Source organism: Leuresthes tenuis, unplaced genomic scaffold (genome assembly GCF_036924035.1).
Source record: "Leuresthes tenuis unplaced genomic scaffold, fLeuTen1.0.hap1 SCAF_24, whole genome shotgun sequence".
NCBI classification, from domain to species: domain Eukaryota; kingdom Metazoa; phylum Chordata; class Actinopteri; order Atheriniformes; family Atherinopsidae; genus Leuresthes; species Leuresthes tenuis.
In genome coordinates this window covers 17,271,422-17,287,267 of record NW_027325378.1, presented here as the reverse complement: position 1 = coordinate 17,287,267, position 15,846 = coordinate 17,271,422, and the positions used below count along the sequence as shown (strand labels likewise).

General features: G+C 39.0%; 2 protein-coding genes and 1 non-coding gene across 3 annotated transcripts; 1 reads left to right on the top strand and 2 right to left on the bottom strand.

Annotated features, from left to right (window-relative positions):
* Window positions 1-3,516: 3,516 nt before the first annotated feature.
* Window positions 3,517-5,590, bottom strand: pomp (proteasome maturation protein). Its single transcript, XM_072378167.1, has 6 exons — window positions 5,517-5,590; window positions 5,096-5,193; window positions 4,867-4,927; window positions 4,169-4,270; window positions 3,952-4,045; window positions 3,517-3,861 (listed from the first exon to the last, which is right to left on the bottom strand). Exons 1-6 carry the CDS (start codon window positions 5,517-5,519, stop codon window positions 3,794-3,796), a joined length of 426 nt encoding a protein of 141 aa, XP_072234268.1. The 5' UTR covers window positions 5,520-5,590; the 3' UTR covers window positions 3,517-3,793.
* A 207-nt stretch (window positions 5,591-5,797) lies between these two features.
* On the top strand, window positions 5,798-5,869 carry trnac-gca (transfer RNA cysteine (anticodon GCA)). The gene has a single exon. It is a non-coding gene; the product is annotated as a tRNA-Cys (tRNA).
* An 839-nt stretch (window positions 5,870-6,708) lies between these two features.
* On the bottom strand, window positions 6,709-14,655 carry cunh11orf65 (chromosome unknown C11orf65 homolog). Its single transcript, XM_072378292.1, has 10 exons — window positions 14,602-14,655; window positions 12,350-12,411; window positions 8,797-8,887; window positions 8,598-8,690; window positions 8,469-8,522; window positions 8,167-8,376; window positions 7,870-8,000; window positions 7,110-7,280; window positions 6,875-6,930; window positions 6,709-6,767 (listed from the first exon to the last, which is right to left on the bottom strand). Exons 1-10 carry the CDS (start codon window positions 14,653-14,655, stop codon window positions 6,709-6,711), a joined length of 981 nt encoding a protein of 326 aa, XP_072234393.1.
* Window positions 14,656-15,846: the final 1,191 nt, after the last annotated feature.

The window sequence follows — 15,846 nt, the reverse complement described above, 5'->3', positions numbered from 1 at the left end:
GAGGAACTGAGAGGAAAATGTCCTCTTGTCCAGCCTTTACCACAACAAGACCTATTTAAGTGGGCTTGATCAGAAAGTGGGTTAGAAAGGAAGTGAGGGAACAAGTATGAGCAGCATGGGTTCATACTGCCATCTTGTGGTGGAAAAGGGAATGTTAATGCCTGAAATCCAGGATTATATACAGTTAAAACAATTTAGAAAAACAACACAAATCAGGACCAGTTTAAGTCAGATTTTCAAATATATATATATATGAATGTAAAAGACTGTATATGCTTTTTATGTTTCAGTTACACTCAATCACTGTTATACCATAGAGTCAGTTTATTAATCAAAGCCTGTATGACCCAACCGTAGGCGTAGTTGTGAATTGTGACAAATGAAATCATTGTGATGTCACAAGAGCAGTATGGCTTGCACATGGAATATGCAAAGAGTTGAGTTACAAACTGGAGGGTAATTTGAAAGACTGTTTTCATTTCTTTCATTCACTTCTCAGACCAACTCAAATCAACCACGATAATGAGACAAACAAAGCAGGTTGAAATGAACCAAACTGCTTAGATTTTAAATAATCACACTGCAGATATATACATGTTTCAGCTTTGGACAAAGTCAGCAACGTCGTGATATCGTGCAACTTACATTCAACTTGGTGGCAGTGGTTTTGCCCATGGTGAAAGTCTGTGAAAACACCAGATGAAGGAGGTGTTGATGGTGATTCTCAACTCTCTATCATCTGAAACTTTGCTTCTCAGTGGCTTCATAGTTGAATACATATAGAAAACACACACCACTTTTATTTACTCAGTTTTGTTTTCATAGAATTTTTCTAAATAAGTTTTTAATCATCGGGACACCAGAGTATCACACAGTTGCTCTGAATACTAATCTGCCATTCTGAATAACTAGGGGAAGAATGTTCACCCTGTAATAGCTTCTCAGCAACAAGAGTAGCCGAGAAGCTCTGAACATTTTACTCGACACAAACTGCTGCATGGTGTCTGGTGGGTATGCCGTGCCTCAGGGCCGTCTTCTCCAATAACGCGATCAAAGCGGCTTTAAAGTGCGAGTTGTTTATGTTGGATAGTGCTGACTCATCATTTCACAGGAATTTTTTTTTAATCAATAGGGAGGTCGTTGGGTTGCATCAACACACTGCTGGTTAGTGGTTTATCCTTAAGGATTATCATGATAGACCACACATTTCTGGGAAATTCAGTCAGTGGGTCTAAGGCTGCATGTTTTACCCAATGACAGCGGTGAGATATATAAGTACAGCTCAAAAATGAGAAGATCATGAAAAAAAAAAAGCTTTGGTTGGGCCTCCTTTTGCATGGATTACTGCAGCAACGCAGCGTGGCATGGAGGTGATCAACCTGTGGCACTGCTGAGGTGTAATGGATGCCCAGGTTGCTTTAACAGTGGCATTCAGGTCATCTTCATTGTTGGTTCTGCTGTCTCATCTTCCTCTTGACAATACTCCTCAACTCTCTATGGTCAGGCGAGTTTGCTGGTAGATGGCTGCGTTGACTGTGGACTTCAGAAAGCACAGTGGACCAACACCAGCAGACGACATGGCATCCCAAATCGTCACCGACTGTGGAAACTTCACACTGGACTTTAAGCAACGTGGATTCTGTGCAATTTAAAGGCTCAGGAAACCTTTGCCGGTGTTTTGAGTTAATTTGCTGATTTCGGTGTGACACCATGAGTTTCCAATATTGAACTTTTTCCCTATATTCTAATTTTTGAGCTGTAGCCTACTTATATTTATAACTACATATGTGACATTTTTTAAAATGTTGAAAAAATACACACATGTTTACATATAAATGTGTGTGTGTGTACATTCAACTCAAATTGAAACCACCACACATGTATTCTAACCATATCCAGAGATCATAATGAAAAACAAACCACTTTCTTGACAACCATTATAAGTTCATATTCTTTAATTTAAGTTGGAAATACTGTTGTTTACTTTCCCTCTTTGCTTGACTAGGTGAGGGTTACAATTGATGCTGTTGGAGTAGTTTTTTTCTCTTTTTTTGTAATCAGCCATTCTTTCCCAATTTTGAAAAAGAAATAAAGATATATCTGTTTCTGTTGGTTAATTTTGTCTATAAAGTATAATGATACTACAATAATAACCATAATAACACTGATAATAATGAAATATGGACAGCCACCATAGCATCAGTAGCCACCTTTAATTGTTTTTAATCGTACAAATAGGACCCGATCATGTCATTCTTCGCATTCACCCCGCATTTGATTTATTCCGAGTTACAAGAATAGTTTTGTGCTTAAGAACGCATGCGCTTTGTCAGGGCGCCGTAGCAAAGCGCCACAGTGCTGGAGAAACGACGCTGGGTTGACGTTACGGCCCTCCTCCCATCACGTGATAAATTTCCCAGCATGCTGTGTAACCATCAGTCGTTCTAAACTCGATGAAATTGTCGTTACAATGCGCAGTGGATGTTAATATGTATATCTGTGAGTTGGTGAATCAAATATGATTCTGAAATGTAATGTAAATTACCTGCAACACCATAAGTTTGACTTTTACACACGACTGGTGCTATATATATAGCTGAGATTCCTTGCGTCAAATGGCTGGTCCGATGGCGGTGAGATTTCAATTGATTGCTACAGTGAGTTAATGAACCTCTACGTTTCTTCTCTCCCCTCCCTCACCGCCGGCTTTGACTAGCTTTTGTTGATTTCAGTCCTACAGTGTCCCACGTTTTTACCATTTTAAGAAGTTAAACTAAATCAAATTCAGTGAATGGACGCCAGGAAGTTTAAACAAATTAAATTAGCCAAATATGGTGACTACCTGACTTGGTTATGTTACACGGGAATGAAAAACCATAACTTATTTGAACACACATTCAAATTGACAGCATGTAACGTGCTATTAGTGCCCTCCTTTTCCAATACTTCAGTGCTTTTTTGTTTCAAAGTGTTTAACAAAATAGGTGTGGCTTAAGAACATACAAAAAGGGTCAATGAAATAATCTCTCCGTTAAAACGTTTTCAGTTGTTACATAAAGTTGAACAAACCGTTCATCCCATCTGTGCAGCTGACTTCTGTCTGATCAGAGCTAATATTTGGTGTGACAGAGAATAAGTCACAGGTTTGTTGATTCTTAAGGGATGTTTCATGGCATTTCTTTAAAATGTTGATGAAGAGTACAGGGTTATAGGTTAAAAGTGTGTTGATCACATCAACTGTCACAAAAAGTAAATATACAGAAGTCTTGACTTAATTTTGAAAATTGTTATATTAAAAGCACCCTACTACAGTTAACTCTTAATTCTTTTTACCCTTTTAGCAATGTATCCTCATTGTTCGCAGATGTGGGAAAGTTTCACTTTAATTTCTGCATATTCACAGTCTGACCTCATCAAGATCTAAAAACCAAAGGTTTATATTGTTTTGATAACCACATAAGATCCCATGTTTAATCACAAATGTTACAGACTGAAGAAATCAATGCACAACATGAGGAAGGTAATGAGATTTATTAGAAATAACCAAATTCAAACACACAAAAGCAGCCATAGATGCCCGTCTGAGTGAATGCTGTAAAACTCTGCATCTATGTGATTTACAATGTCACCAAACACACGAGCGGGCCCAATCTCCTACACGAAAAATTACCAGCTCCAACTCTCCAGTGGCTGAGAATATCACTTCTGTTTTGGAATGGATGATAAAAATTTATTCACAGACAGTAACCTAAACATATGTGTGGATTTGAGCGCTTCGCATGTCCCGCGTCTTTCACATCAATCCCAGTTTGTATTCCACCATTGTGTGTGGCTCACCCATCATTTCACTTTGGGTTGGATCTGTAGAGAAACAAACACAAGCGTGGTAGTTGTGTTTCGTGTTCACACCAGTTTCAATGTTCATATAAAAGGGAAGAACGGGTCTCTCACCACTGAGGAAGTCCTCAAAGCCGATGGACTCGTCGCTGCCTCGCAGCGTGTCGAGAGCCAAGTTTGAACTTGGTAAGAATGGCAGACGCGTGATCTGGGATCAAACAGAGAACACAGACACCAGACATGAGGACTTGGAGGAGTAACTTAAGGGTAAACAATAGAAATGAAGAGAAATGGCTGCGGTCGGGCTGTCGCTGATGTGGAATGCAGCTACCTGTCTGGCTGCCCTGTACTCCATCTGCAGTTTGAGCGGAGCATGAAGACCCTGGATGTTTCTGAGTGTCGAGAAATTCATCTTGTCCTTGTTAAGCTGAAACTGCACCGCACAGAAACACACATAACAATCAGCAGCCTTTAGACTAAAACACATTCTTAGCCTGCGTACAATTTAGGGTTTTAACAGTTATATGAACAAAATCAACTAGATAAAATGACTGTAGCGAGCGCACTTTGTTTCCGTCATTTGTCCTTCTGATATATGTCAATCTTGTTGTTTACATTTTTGCCATGTGTATAACTGGGCTTCGTTGAAAAGAAAAAAACCTGTATTTAATTACAGAGTTTAACTGGAACTTTGACTGTGTTGAAATCATACTCAAAGCACTGAGCAAGATAATCATGCAAGAGACTGTAAACGTCGCCGCTTTGTGGTGGAATGGAGAATGCTTGCCGTGGTTGAGCCAGGCAACAATACAATTAAGCCACCTGCAAAGTGGTCACTCTTATTTACAGAAACCAGCTAGATATGTGGCTAGGAAGAGTTAAGTATCAACTTGAACAGAGTCACATCTGCACCCTGATCTGGAAACTGACAAAGTCTCATTTTAACCCATAAATGCAGCCTATTTTTAGCCTGTCTCATCCTGGCTAACTGTTACCTGAGCCATGGAAATTACATTAATGAAGACTTACATTTTTTTCTGACAGCTCCAGCGGGTGGCTTGGAAGCAGCTCATTCTTTACACTGGTAAAGCTATTAGGCAGAAGAAAAAAAGGTGGTTATTATCATCATCATCATCATGTAAATCTCTTGAAGTTAAGTATAACTGCATAATTAATTACACTTCATACGTATATAAAGTGAGTATAGTTTCAACAGTATACCGTGTGTGGTTACACTGTATTTCTGGTAGTTTCTCACCCGCTGCGCAAAGCATCCTGCACCCCGTAAGCCCCCTGTGGGCAGAGTCCTGCCACAGGTACACTGTCCCTGAGCTGAGAGCGGAGTCCTCGGCTGTCCTGTGACACACAAACAAGACACGCACCCACCGTTTACGGTAAAAAAAATTTAAATACTACAAATTAGTCATTAACACTGAGCAAAACGGACTTTATCTCGTAAAAGTCGTAGAGAACTTAACTGCTAGCCTGCGCGCTAACTAGCATTAGCTCGGGTGACTAATCAAATTCACAACAGCTGGAATTTTACAGTCTGTACAGAAAAAAACAACTTCAAAGCAGATTCGTTAAATAAAAGACTGACATAACTTAAGAAAACAACAAAATGTTCATGGTACAGTTCAAATGGAACAATGTATCATAATATAAAAAGGGCACCATACCATTATGATTCCGTTTCTTGCACTTTCCTTTCAACACACTCGAACATCCGGTTGTGTCGCGTTTAAAAGACGACGCATCCGGTTCAAGCCGCTACGTACGTTTCGCGAGATAAAGAGTGAAAGCTAAAACTGTCTTCACAAAATCTATTGTTGTGATTCATAGTTTTATTTAAAATACACTTTTTTATTTATCCGATGTACATCATAATTGATAATGTAATAGATATGTAATATGCCTTTGTATCAGACAAGAAACAATGGTTGGCGAAATATTGTTGTCAGGGGGTATAGCTCAGTGGTAGAGCATTTGACTGCAGATCAAGAGGTCCCCGGTTCAAATCCGGGTGCCCCCTCTTTTCTATACAACATTTTTTACAACCTTTTGTATTACCCGTGTACATATATTACATTATTCCTGTAAGCTCTTTAAAAACATCTGATACAAAATTGTTATAAAAGACTTAAGAGATAAATGAGTACACAACCGTTTTGAAACATTACTTAATGTTGGAATTCCCTTTCCATTCTAAAATCCAAGTTTAAATGCAGAAAACCTGCTTGGTTGAGCCAAACAACTTGTACAGTTTATGAAACCGTATCTGATAGATTTTAATTATCAGAGAAAATACATGGCTCTTTCAGCTAATTCTGCTACTATTTCAGTAAATCTAACCTCTCGTTTTTTACAAAAGCCGTTCTGATTATTCGTTTTATACACACGATTACATGAAAATTTGTGGCTTCAACTGAATTAATTTGCCTGTCTGACTTTTAGGTGTGCAAATCATTCCAATAATACTGTTTTTCCTGTTTTCAGTTGAAGTTTTAAAAGCTTTGTGGATACACAACCACAAGTCTGCAGTTATGACCAGGGCTGATGTCAAATCTAATTTAATAATTTGCACTAGATTCATCAGATTGTTGGTTTATTTCAGGAAACCAAATTTAATCTTCTTTAAACAGTAAATTTTCCGTCTGAATGAACCTTATTTATTATCATGATGTATTATTATTTTTACTGTAATAACAAACAGAAGACACGTGACACTCAGAGAGGCGTAACGAGTTGATTCCAAATCCTTGACATCAAATGTTCTCGTTCTTTTCAAGAGTTCAAAACTAACGATCGTTCAGCCATCATCCAGTCACAGCCTTGCACGATGCTTACACTAAAGATTTTATTCTGTTCCGCCTAACTGCTTTCATCAGCCGGCTCACACGGATCGAACACGAGCGAATGCGAAGGAGAATCTGCAGAGGGGAAGATGGAGACGTGAGACAAGCAGGGAGAAAAGGGACAAAGGAACAGAGATCAAATGGCAGAACAGGATCTTCTGTAAAGACAGAGTAGTCTTTACCATTGCTCAGCTCTGATGAGTGGCTGCAGGCCAGATGTTTCCACTCCTGCATATACCTGCACAGGCACACCAGCAAAACATCAAAATACAGTCAATTAAAACAAAAAAACTCAAAATTAAAATGGCACATAGAGAGGAAGAGCCTCTTAGAAGGTTTAAACAGAGAAATTAAAAGTTCGACCGTTCAAAAAGAGTCTCCAAAGCAACAAATCGAACACTGAGCCGAGGATCTTACTCCTCAAAGTTGAGAGTGTTGGTCCAGGCCAGGAGCTCATCCAGCTCCCATTCCAGTAATTCATCATCTCCGTTCTCTTCAATGGTGTCCATCACTTCCTGAGCTGAGCTTTCCACCAGGGCAGCCATGTGTCTGTGTTCTGAATGAGCCCGGAGGCGGCCTTGGTTATATCTGCATGCAAGGGACAGAGGAGAGACTTTGATGGATAACAACAGCACACCGGCCTGTGAGTGACAATTAATACTTATTGAAATGATAGGCTTTGAAACTAAACGAGCTGTATATGTATGCAGGAAGCATATCTGGCGCCGCAACACGGTGGACTTTGTGGGGAAATGGTCAACACGTTCTGCCGCTTTAACTTTCTCTATGGTTCACTGTGGTTATAAAAAGATTCTTCTTCGTTTTCTGTTTCCATTTCCTGCTTTTAAGTCGAAAGCTGAGGTTTCGTGCCGTCTGACCGAACAAATAAACACAAGACACTTGAGAGGAGCTTTACTGGGGATTCAGCTGTGTCAACACACACTTGTTTTACTGTAACTGTGGAGCCTGTGTGGACCGCTTAGGCCCAGTTGCGTTCAGCTAAATGCGTACGTGGAGAGTGATTTGATATCCAACTGCAGTTTCTGGGTGCATTCGCTTGATTTCGTACAGTTTTGGTACCTTAAAAGTCCCCTTTTTGGTCAAACTAACACAACTATTTGCATTTTCTTCTCGTGTCACTAAAAAGTGATGTTAAATCTCACCCACTGCTACTCACAGCTGTTTGAGCCACTCGATTTTCTTTCTTTTCCTCCACTTGCCCACATCTTGCCTCCGCTGCAGCCTTGAATAATGGAAGTCCATTCTTTTGTCAGCACCGATCTCTGCAGGCTCATTCACACTCCATACCTGTCAGAGAAAAGACAATAAACAGAAGGTCATGCAACATCTCCTATTAGTATCCAGCAATGGAATTGTCTCAAGCTTGTAGTAGCTAGAGTTTATCTGCTTGTCTCAAAGTGCGTCAGAACTATGCAAGAACAGAAAAAAAAAGGATTTTTCTTTCCCCCCTCACTTTACAACAGAAAAGCCTCCAGGTGTTGTTCTCCATTCGGTGGTACCAACCAGATCGGTCCCCCTGCTTTAGAGCCTGGCCACGCTTTGTCTTCTGATCCACAGCCATCTTACGTCCCAGCTGGCTGTAGTCCTTCGGGCTGCTTGCGCATAGATCCACAATAGGCCGATAGGTAAAGATCTTGTAGTAAACATTGGGAGGAAAAGTGACCTGAATACGAAGGTAAAAGTTTGATGTCAGCGAGTATGTCGACATGACTGCAATAATTTGCCATTATTTTTTTCCCCCTCCAGGGCTCTCACCCCTCCAAGTCGAAACCTGATGAACACTCCAGCGGCGGCATCCAGCAGCCCTGCCTGCCGAACGTAAGCTAGATTTCATCTCAGTTTAATCATCTGTTTTAATTGAACTGAAGTCACTATCTGTGTTACCTCTCTAGGATTGACCGCTCTGAGGAGTGTCTGCGGATCCATTTGGTTACAATGGCTTATCAACATTTTGGCAAACCCGAAGACCTCCCTCAACTGCAGCTCAGGCACAGTGGGACAGACAGTTTCGTTGATACCTAAACCAAGGTACTTTAATTTGCACATAGGGAGTTTGAGCTCCCACAGCAGCGCCAGCACCTACCACATGTTGTCTCCAGGCCCTCTGAATTATTCTGGCTGCTACCTGCTGTAATATTTCCAGCGGGGGCTCCTGGGCCTCCTCTTCTTGTAAACTAGAGAAAGTAATACACACTTTTTTTTTTCTCACCCCCACTCACTCCCTTATTTTATTGACAACCAAGTAGGAGCAATAGATCTTTGCTTTGTTGTGACCAAAAAATTACATAATTTATCATGTCCCAGTGATATCAGATAAATATCCTTCTTTTTTTCTTTTTTTGATGGTAAACTTTAAGAAGACGTACTTCATAAAAGTTTAGCTGAATTTTAAGGTATAGCTAGGCTAAAGTAAAAGAAACACATTCTACTTTGATAGCTAATATAAGCTAACTTAATAAAACATGGGTTATATAAGTTAAAGTACTCACATAACAACAAAACTTTAAATTACCTCATAACTTCCACGGGGAATTAAAATCATGGCAGGAGTTAACAACTTCTTTTAATTGGTTACCTGGCAACGCAGCTCGTCCGCGCTCGCTACTTGGAGGCGGCTGATTTTTAGCGACGGTTTCCGGAAACGAAAAACACTTTCAAAATAAAACAAATTATCTGTAAACTGTGTTAACGAATCAAAGATGACATTACTCGGTGACATAGGTGACATCATTTTCCCCAACTTAAATATTTCTGTCTGAGAATCAACAAGGAAAATTACACAAGTGGTTCATGTAACATACATGTATTCTTATACTATAATTACTAATGCTCTATTATTGTTAAATGTGGATTTTACTGTTGTATTTACCAAGGGGAAAGTTATGTATATAGTTTTTTATTTGTTATTGTATCAATAGACTTTTTATTTGGGACAATTACCAAAAAACAATATGTTTTAGTCCAAAACTTGAAATAACTGGAGATAGATACAAATTATTTAAACTAACTAAAAGAGAAAAGCAGCTGTCACTTCTCAGAAGCTGGAATGCTAAAATTGTTGGCATCTTTGACTGAAAACGTCTTTTGACCCATCAGAACAGTTGATAATTCTATTGCTGTTTATTGAATAATCTTTGCCAGCCATTCTTGTATTTACTGTTGATTAGTTAAACCTTGCCTCTGAAAATCAACCTCTGAAAATGCGTTGAAACAAAAGTAGAAAATGTACTTGATTACTTTACATGCTTGATAAATATACTTGCATCTTACGTTCCACGTCTGAAAAACACACTTACATTTTTAAGTGTTGACCACTAGATAGAGCTATTTAACAACTAACTCTTGCTTCACAAATCACACAATTCACATTATTTGTGTGTGTACACAAACACACGAACATAGCTACTGCAAGAACTTTTATAGAAACAGTTCAAATGAATGTTCTTTCACTCCCTTTGACTGAAACATTCGGGTCAGCGAGGTCATCTGCGCCCTCAGTCTACCTTATCAGTTAGTCTGTAGGGCATTTAAGTAGAGTCATCACCCAGCTGTGATTGATCTCTTTGCTAAAAAGCAAAAAAATCAAGTCTTTTGATGTGGTTCATGTCTGATAGAGGCTTACAGAGTACAAGGCGCACACACACATGAACATACATGTACACGCTTACTTTTAAAGAAGCTTTTCGCCTTTACACACAAGCACCATATTTTAGATGGTTGGTTTAGAAGAGACACACAGGCAGCAAGCTTCTAGGCTAACTTTTGGCAGTCATGCAGAATGTGGGGGAAATTTATGTACTGATATAAAGTCTCCATTCCAGAAAGAACCGTCTGGTCCAAATCTGACTCTTTTAAATTTGACTGATAATTGCAGCTGAACCAATGGCAAAAAAAGGCTAATTTGTGAAAAGATTTATGATCAAATTAGTAAGGAATAATTAGTTAGGAATAACTAAGGCGACGGACTACTTCAAACCATTAGCTGGACAGCTGAAATGTGGACCGAGCTGGGACAGGGGCTGTAAACACAATTTAATTATTTTGTTGTGGAATTGGTGTAGGATACTCCTAAACGTTGGGTCTGTTCTAGAAATCAAACTGTTAACTGAACTCTGCCTTCAATCTTCAAAGAAGAAGGAGGAGGTTCTTGATAGCAACCAATTGTTGATCTGATCAAAGTCTTTGTTTGTTATTTGTTATTAATATAAGTTGTACTGTGTTTACATCTATGAGACAGAATGTGTAATCGATAATGTGTTGAGTTCAGAAAACACAAAATATATGAGAAAAGTTGTGCACCAAATCTTTTTTCTGTCAAAGATGTTTATTGGAAAAAGAGCAGTTCAAAGAAATCACTAACAACTGAATATCCCAGTGGGATTAATGTTCATGTTTGGTGTCTGTAAACATCTGAGTGGAGCTGTTATATTTTTGGGTTTCACATAGTAAACCCCAGCCGATAGAAACCACATTTTTCTCATCATTTTGAACCAGAAAAGTTGCTGATATGAACTCCTAACTACTTTTCACCAGCCTTCCCTCTGGCAGACTCAGAGTCATGCGAGCCCACGCCAAACTCTAATATTTATTACTTGTATTAAATTTTACGCTTGTGACAATGTAGCTGCTACAAGAGATGCTGCCAAACACAATTTCGTTGTATTCTTGTACGATGACAATGAAACTTCTCATGTTATCTTATCCACGCTGATGTCCACTATGCAATTATCCACTGACTACATCTTCTCAGAGCCTGAGGGCATGTAACAAAACTTGATTCAGATTTTTTTTCCCAAAGCAGGAGTCTTTTTTGTTTTTTCAGCTTTTTTTACAGTCAATTTATTTTCTTCTGGGGGATATTTTTTCATTTTTACTCCAACGAGGATTCTAGCCAGGCTACATTTGGATCTGCACACCCACGACTTTGGATGTTCTTCCAATAAAGTTTTAATTCCAGAATACTTACTGTCGACTTTTGACCTGACTCTGGGATTTTACTGATATTAGAGTTGCAAACAGCAGAATGGGAGAGCTCTGTCAGACCCACTTACCCAGAACATGCTCCACATCTGTGTGCTCGTGTTGAGAGTGTACTGTAATACATATGCCCCTACATACAGTTTCCTGTTTACACATTTGTACTGCGTGATTCTAATTTGTATTTATTTTGGAGTTTATCGGCCAAGAACAACATCAAGTCGGGTCATAAACACACAATGCTGCAAAAGTGCAAGCTCAGCAGTCACGAGGCTCTCATAAAGGAAAAGAGGTGACGTCTTACAAGATTATATCTGAATGGGTTCAGGTGAAAAGAAATGGGTGGTGTTGATAGAATGACTTCAAAGTAGTGTTTAATTCACCTCAACACTTCACTCTTCACAGTAGTTTTTAAAAAGTTTTCTAAAAGTGGTGATATTTTAGCTATTTAACTGCTGCGTCTACTGGTAATTTACCCTCCAAGTCTAAATGTGCCATTACTCCTAAATTAAAACTCCTCCTATTCCTCTGCTTTTAGTCATTCTACAACCATCTCAAAGACGATTTCACATGGAATTTTCCCACAAGTAATTTTGTTTTATGAATCATAATCCAATTCGGGGAAATTCATTCAATTTCAGTATTTTCTGGATTCACACAAAACGGCTCTGTTGTCTTTCTCAAAAAAGGCCGGTCCAAATATTTTTGTCTTTGGGAAAACCTAAGAGGGTAAAAGATAATCTTATTAACAAAAAAAAAAAGTGAAGTTAAAATGATCAATTTCTTTAATATTTCATGGAAATGACTTTTTTATTACCATTTTCTATGTAAAAACAAAGCAAAAACAAGAAAGAAAGAAAGAAAAGGAAGAAACTCTTGATACAAATACTTTGTTTCACCCTGCTTGGCAAATGTTCCAGACTGTAAACCACTTTTATGGCAGAAATGAGTCTCTAGTTTGCACCTGCAAGAAGCCATCCTCTTTTAATCTTTGGGTTTGTTTTCTTTGTACTGATGCTTTAATGTTTGATTCCAGAATTTGCTGCTGGTATTTAACTGAATCAATGTTTTTCACGCCCCAACTGCAACACAAGCCCCAACATAACTCGTTACAGCCATGAAGTCCTAAATTAAGTCTCCATGTGCACAACAATTGTCTCCAAAATGCACCAGGCTTGTTCAGATAAACATTTCCAAACTTCCAAAGTGTTTTTAGTATTTTTCTGTAATATCTCATGATGGTAATAAACACTGGTTGTCCTGCAGCTCTTTCACCATCTGGCACCCGCACAAGCTACCCTTACCGTACCACAGTCCGTGGTCAGTCCCTGCCAGTGATTCAGTTGATCAGTGGTATTAGGTTGTTACGTTCATCTGCACATCTTCAAAAGACCACCCATGCTTTTATCTCATCTGGACGGGCTCACTGCAAATGTATTTTTCTGGCATCAGCAGGTAAAACATCAAAAGACCAAAGCGGATATGAGCCAGGCTTTTCACACTCTCTGAGAGACGCAGACACATCGCATTGATCCGTTCTGCCCCTCTGGGATTTTTTTAAAAGAATGTTTAACTGTTTCTTTTCAAAGGCTTAGCTTGAACAGGCTGCTGGCACATCACTGTCATCAGTTCCAAACTCTAAACGTGTCAGTGAAGACCCGAGTCAGTCTTTTTCTGAAAATCTTATATGAAAACCCACGTTTCCACCCAACTGATGGAGTTAGTTACTGTCTGCTGAGCTCCTGTCTTGTTTAGGACTCCATTATATTCACTTTTTATTTGAGAAGCCACTCTATAAATAAAAGTATTAACATTTTTCTCATTATGCTGACCTGAATTGCCAGTGGCACATCTGCTCAGGGGAAGACAGGAGACTGTGCTGTGTCCTTCCTTATCAGACACAAGGACAAATTACTTATTTATAGCATGTCCATGCGTGCACCTATTTTCATATCTACCCTGCATTCTAAGTAGGTGTGCTAAATTCAGACGGCATACATGTCACTGAATGATTTCTCTTCCCCCTCACTCCCCATCAGCCACATACTGTTGCCGTGTGATTTCCTCCTCTGGCTGCAGATTTCTATGCGTATTTCAGTCACAGTGTAAATGACTTTCCCCTCAGGGCAATGTTGAGAATCTTTGAAAAATGGAAATGCTTTGTCTCTCTAGACTTTCATCAACATGGGAACATGTCAGCTCCACCATCATCACTCTGTTCAAGCTCGAGGAAGATGTCACTTCTTTCTAATGTCACAATTCCAAAATATGACTTGTTCATGGTTGTAGAAATGGACAAGTGATTCCCAAATATGTGCAATACGGTGCTCAGACAGTCCGGGCAGGTGTCCTCTGGGTTAAATGGAATGTCTCAAGCTTGTCAAGAGCAATTCAAAATCAAAGTCATGAGGGAAGCAATGAGCCCTTTTCTGTTCACTCATTGTAACTCATTAGAGTGCTGTGAAAACACATTAGAGGGCCATGACTCAGGGCTGCATAGACTGTTGGTTTTTCTATCACTGTTCCATCGGTAAGTTCTTTTCCATTTTTCTCACTCGTTGGAAGATTTTCACATACAGTAGAATGACTGCTTTAAATACACTTGTGCCCACACAAGCTGTAACACCCCTTGTAAGATCAGTCTTTGGAGTCAGCCTTTAATCACATGCCAACCAAAAACAAAGACTCTCCTGCTCATTTAGAGGAATACAAAAAGAGGATGGAATTTTGAATAACGGCACGGTAATGAATTACAGCAAAATATATCAATATTTAATGATATAAGATGCTTAATAATCCATAAAGTTGGAATTAAGAACAAAAAAATTATCTTGAGTTACTATGTGTTTAATTTTTGCATGGTGTATGTGTGTAACACTTGGCCTGTTTGAATGTAATGATTAAACTGTACCAACTCCAGGCCAAAGCTCTGGATCACAGCCAGCATCGCCGTGACAACATTCATCTCTCCGTGGCTGTTCTCACATTCAGCAGGATGTTTAAAATGGCTAAAATGACCTTTAACTTTTACTGATTTATTCTGTCTGCTGGGTCATGTGACTTTATCAGCTCCTCTTGACCTCTCTCTCTCTCTGTGTGTGTCTTTCACACACACACAAACACATACACACATTCAGATACAAAATCACGACCAATAGCTTCAACGAAAATCACATCTCATATACTTGGACTGTTAGAACAGTTTAATAAAGACAACAATTTATTTTTTATAATTACAATTTTGAACAACTTAGTATGAAGCAGTTAGGTGAAAAAGAATGTCCTCCCTCATTTAATTCCAAGGTTTTGCACATCAGGGCATAAAAATCAATAGGTTCTTATCAGCTCTTGAAATTAGATAAATAAAATCTCAAATGACCAACACGTGTAATATTACCAAGGGTCACTGTTTATTTGAGATAAACTACCCCAAAAATGTAAAAGACGTGTATGGAAAAACTAAGCGACACCACATCATTAGTTGGCAAAACTTGCAGGACCTCCTTTGGCAGTAATAAATCTAAGACACTGTTTATGTTATCAGTCTCTCACATTGCTGTGGAGGAGTATTTATCTGCTCTTCTTTACAGCATCGCTTCAGTTTATTTAGGTTTGTGGGCATTCGTTTATGTACGGCTCTCTTAAGGTCCATTTCCAGCATTTCATAATGTTTTTCTAAGTCTGGACTTTGACTGGGCCATTGCAACACCTTGATTTTTTTCTTTTACTGCCATTCTCTGCTTCGGTTTGTTGTTCTATTGTATTTTGGCCAAATTTCAGCTGTGATACAGATTTCCTTCTATTTGACTTTAGAATACTGAATACATGACCACAAGGTGTTCAGGTCATCAGCCCTTCACCACTGTGTTTGACAGTTGGTATGAGGTGTTTGCGCTGCTATACTGTATTATGTTATTGAGCAACATCGTGCTCTACAGTATGGTCAAATATCTCCACTTTCGTCTTGTCTTTCCAAATGACATTGTTCCAGAAATGTTGTGATTATTTCAGATGCAGCTTCACAAAACTAAGCTGTGCTTCCATGTTCTTCCATGCTCTCCTGGCAATCCTTCCAACAAGTCTCATTAAATTTAACATGCTAACTGAGCCCTGCAGAGTCTGAGATATAGCTTTTTGGTTTTGCACAGTCCTTGAC

Excerpts from the sequence above, each read along its gene's own strand:
- pomp (XM_072378167.1), bottom strand. Across the intron at positions 4,046-4,168 it reads AGTACAGGGCAGCCAGACAG|ATCACGCGTCTGCCATTCTT; the intron begins GTAGCTGCATTC and ends GTTTGATCCCAG. Across the intron at positions 3,862-3,951 it reads CTTTGAGGACTTCCTCAGTG|ATCCAACCCAAAGTGAAATG; the intron begins GTGAGAGACCCG and ends GTTTCTCTACAG.
- cunh11orf65 (XM_072378292.1), bottom strand. The coding sequence starts at position 14,655 with ATGAATGTTGTCACGGCGATGCTGGCTGTGATCCAGAGCTTTGGCCTG. Across the intron at positions 12,412-14,601 it reads AGAGCTTTGGCCTGGAGTTG|GTTTTCCCAAAGACAAAAAT; the intron begins GTACAGTTTAAT and ends TTACCCTCTTAG. Across the intron at positions 8,691-8,796 it reads GGGCCTGGAGACAACATGTG|TTGAGGGAGGTCTTCGGGTT; the intron begins GTAGGTGCTGGC and ends CCTGAGCTGCAG.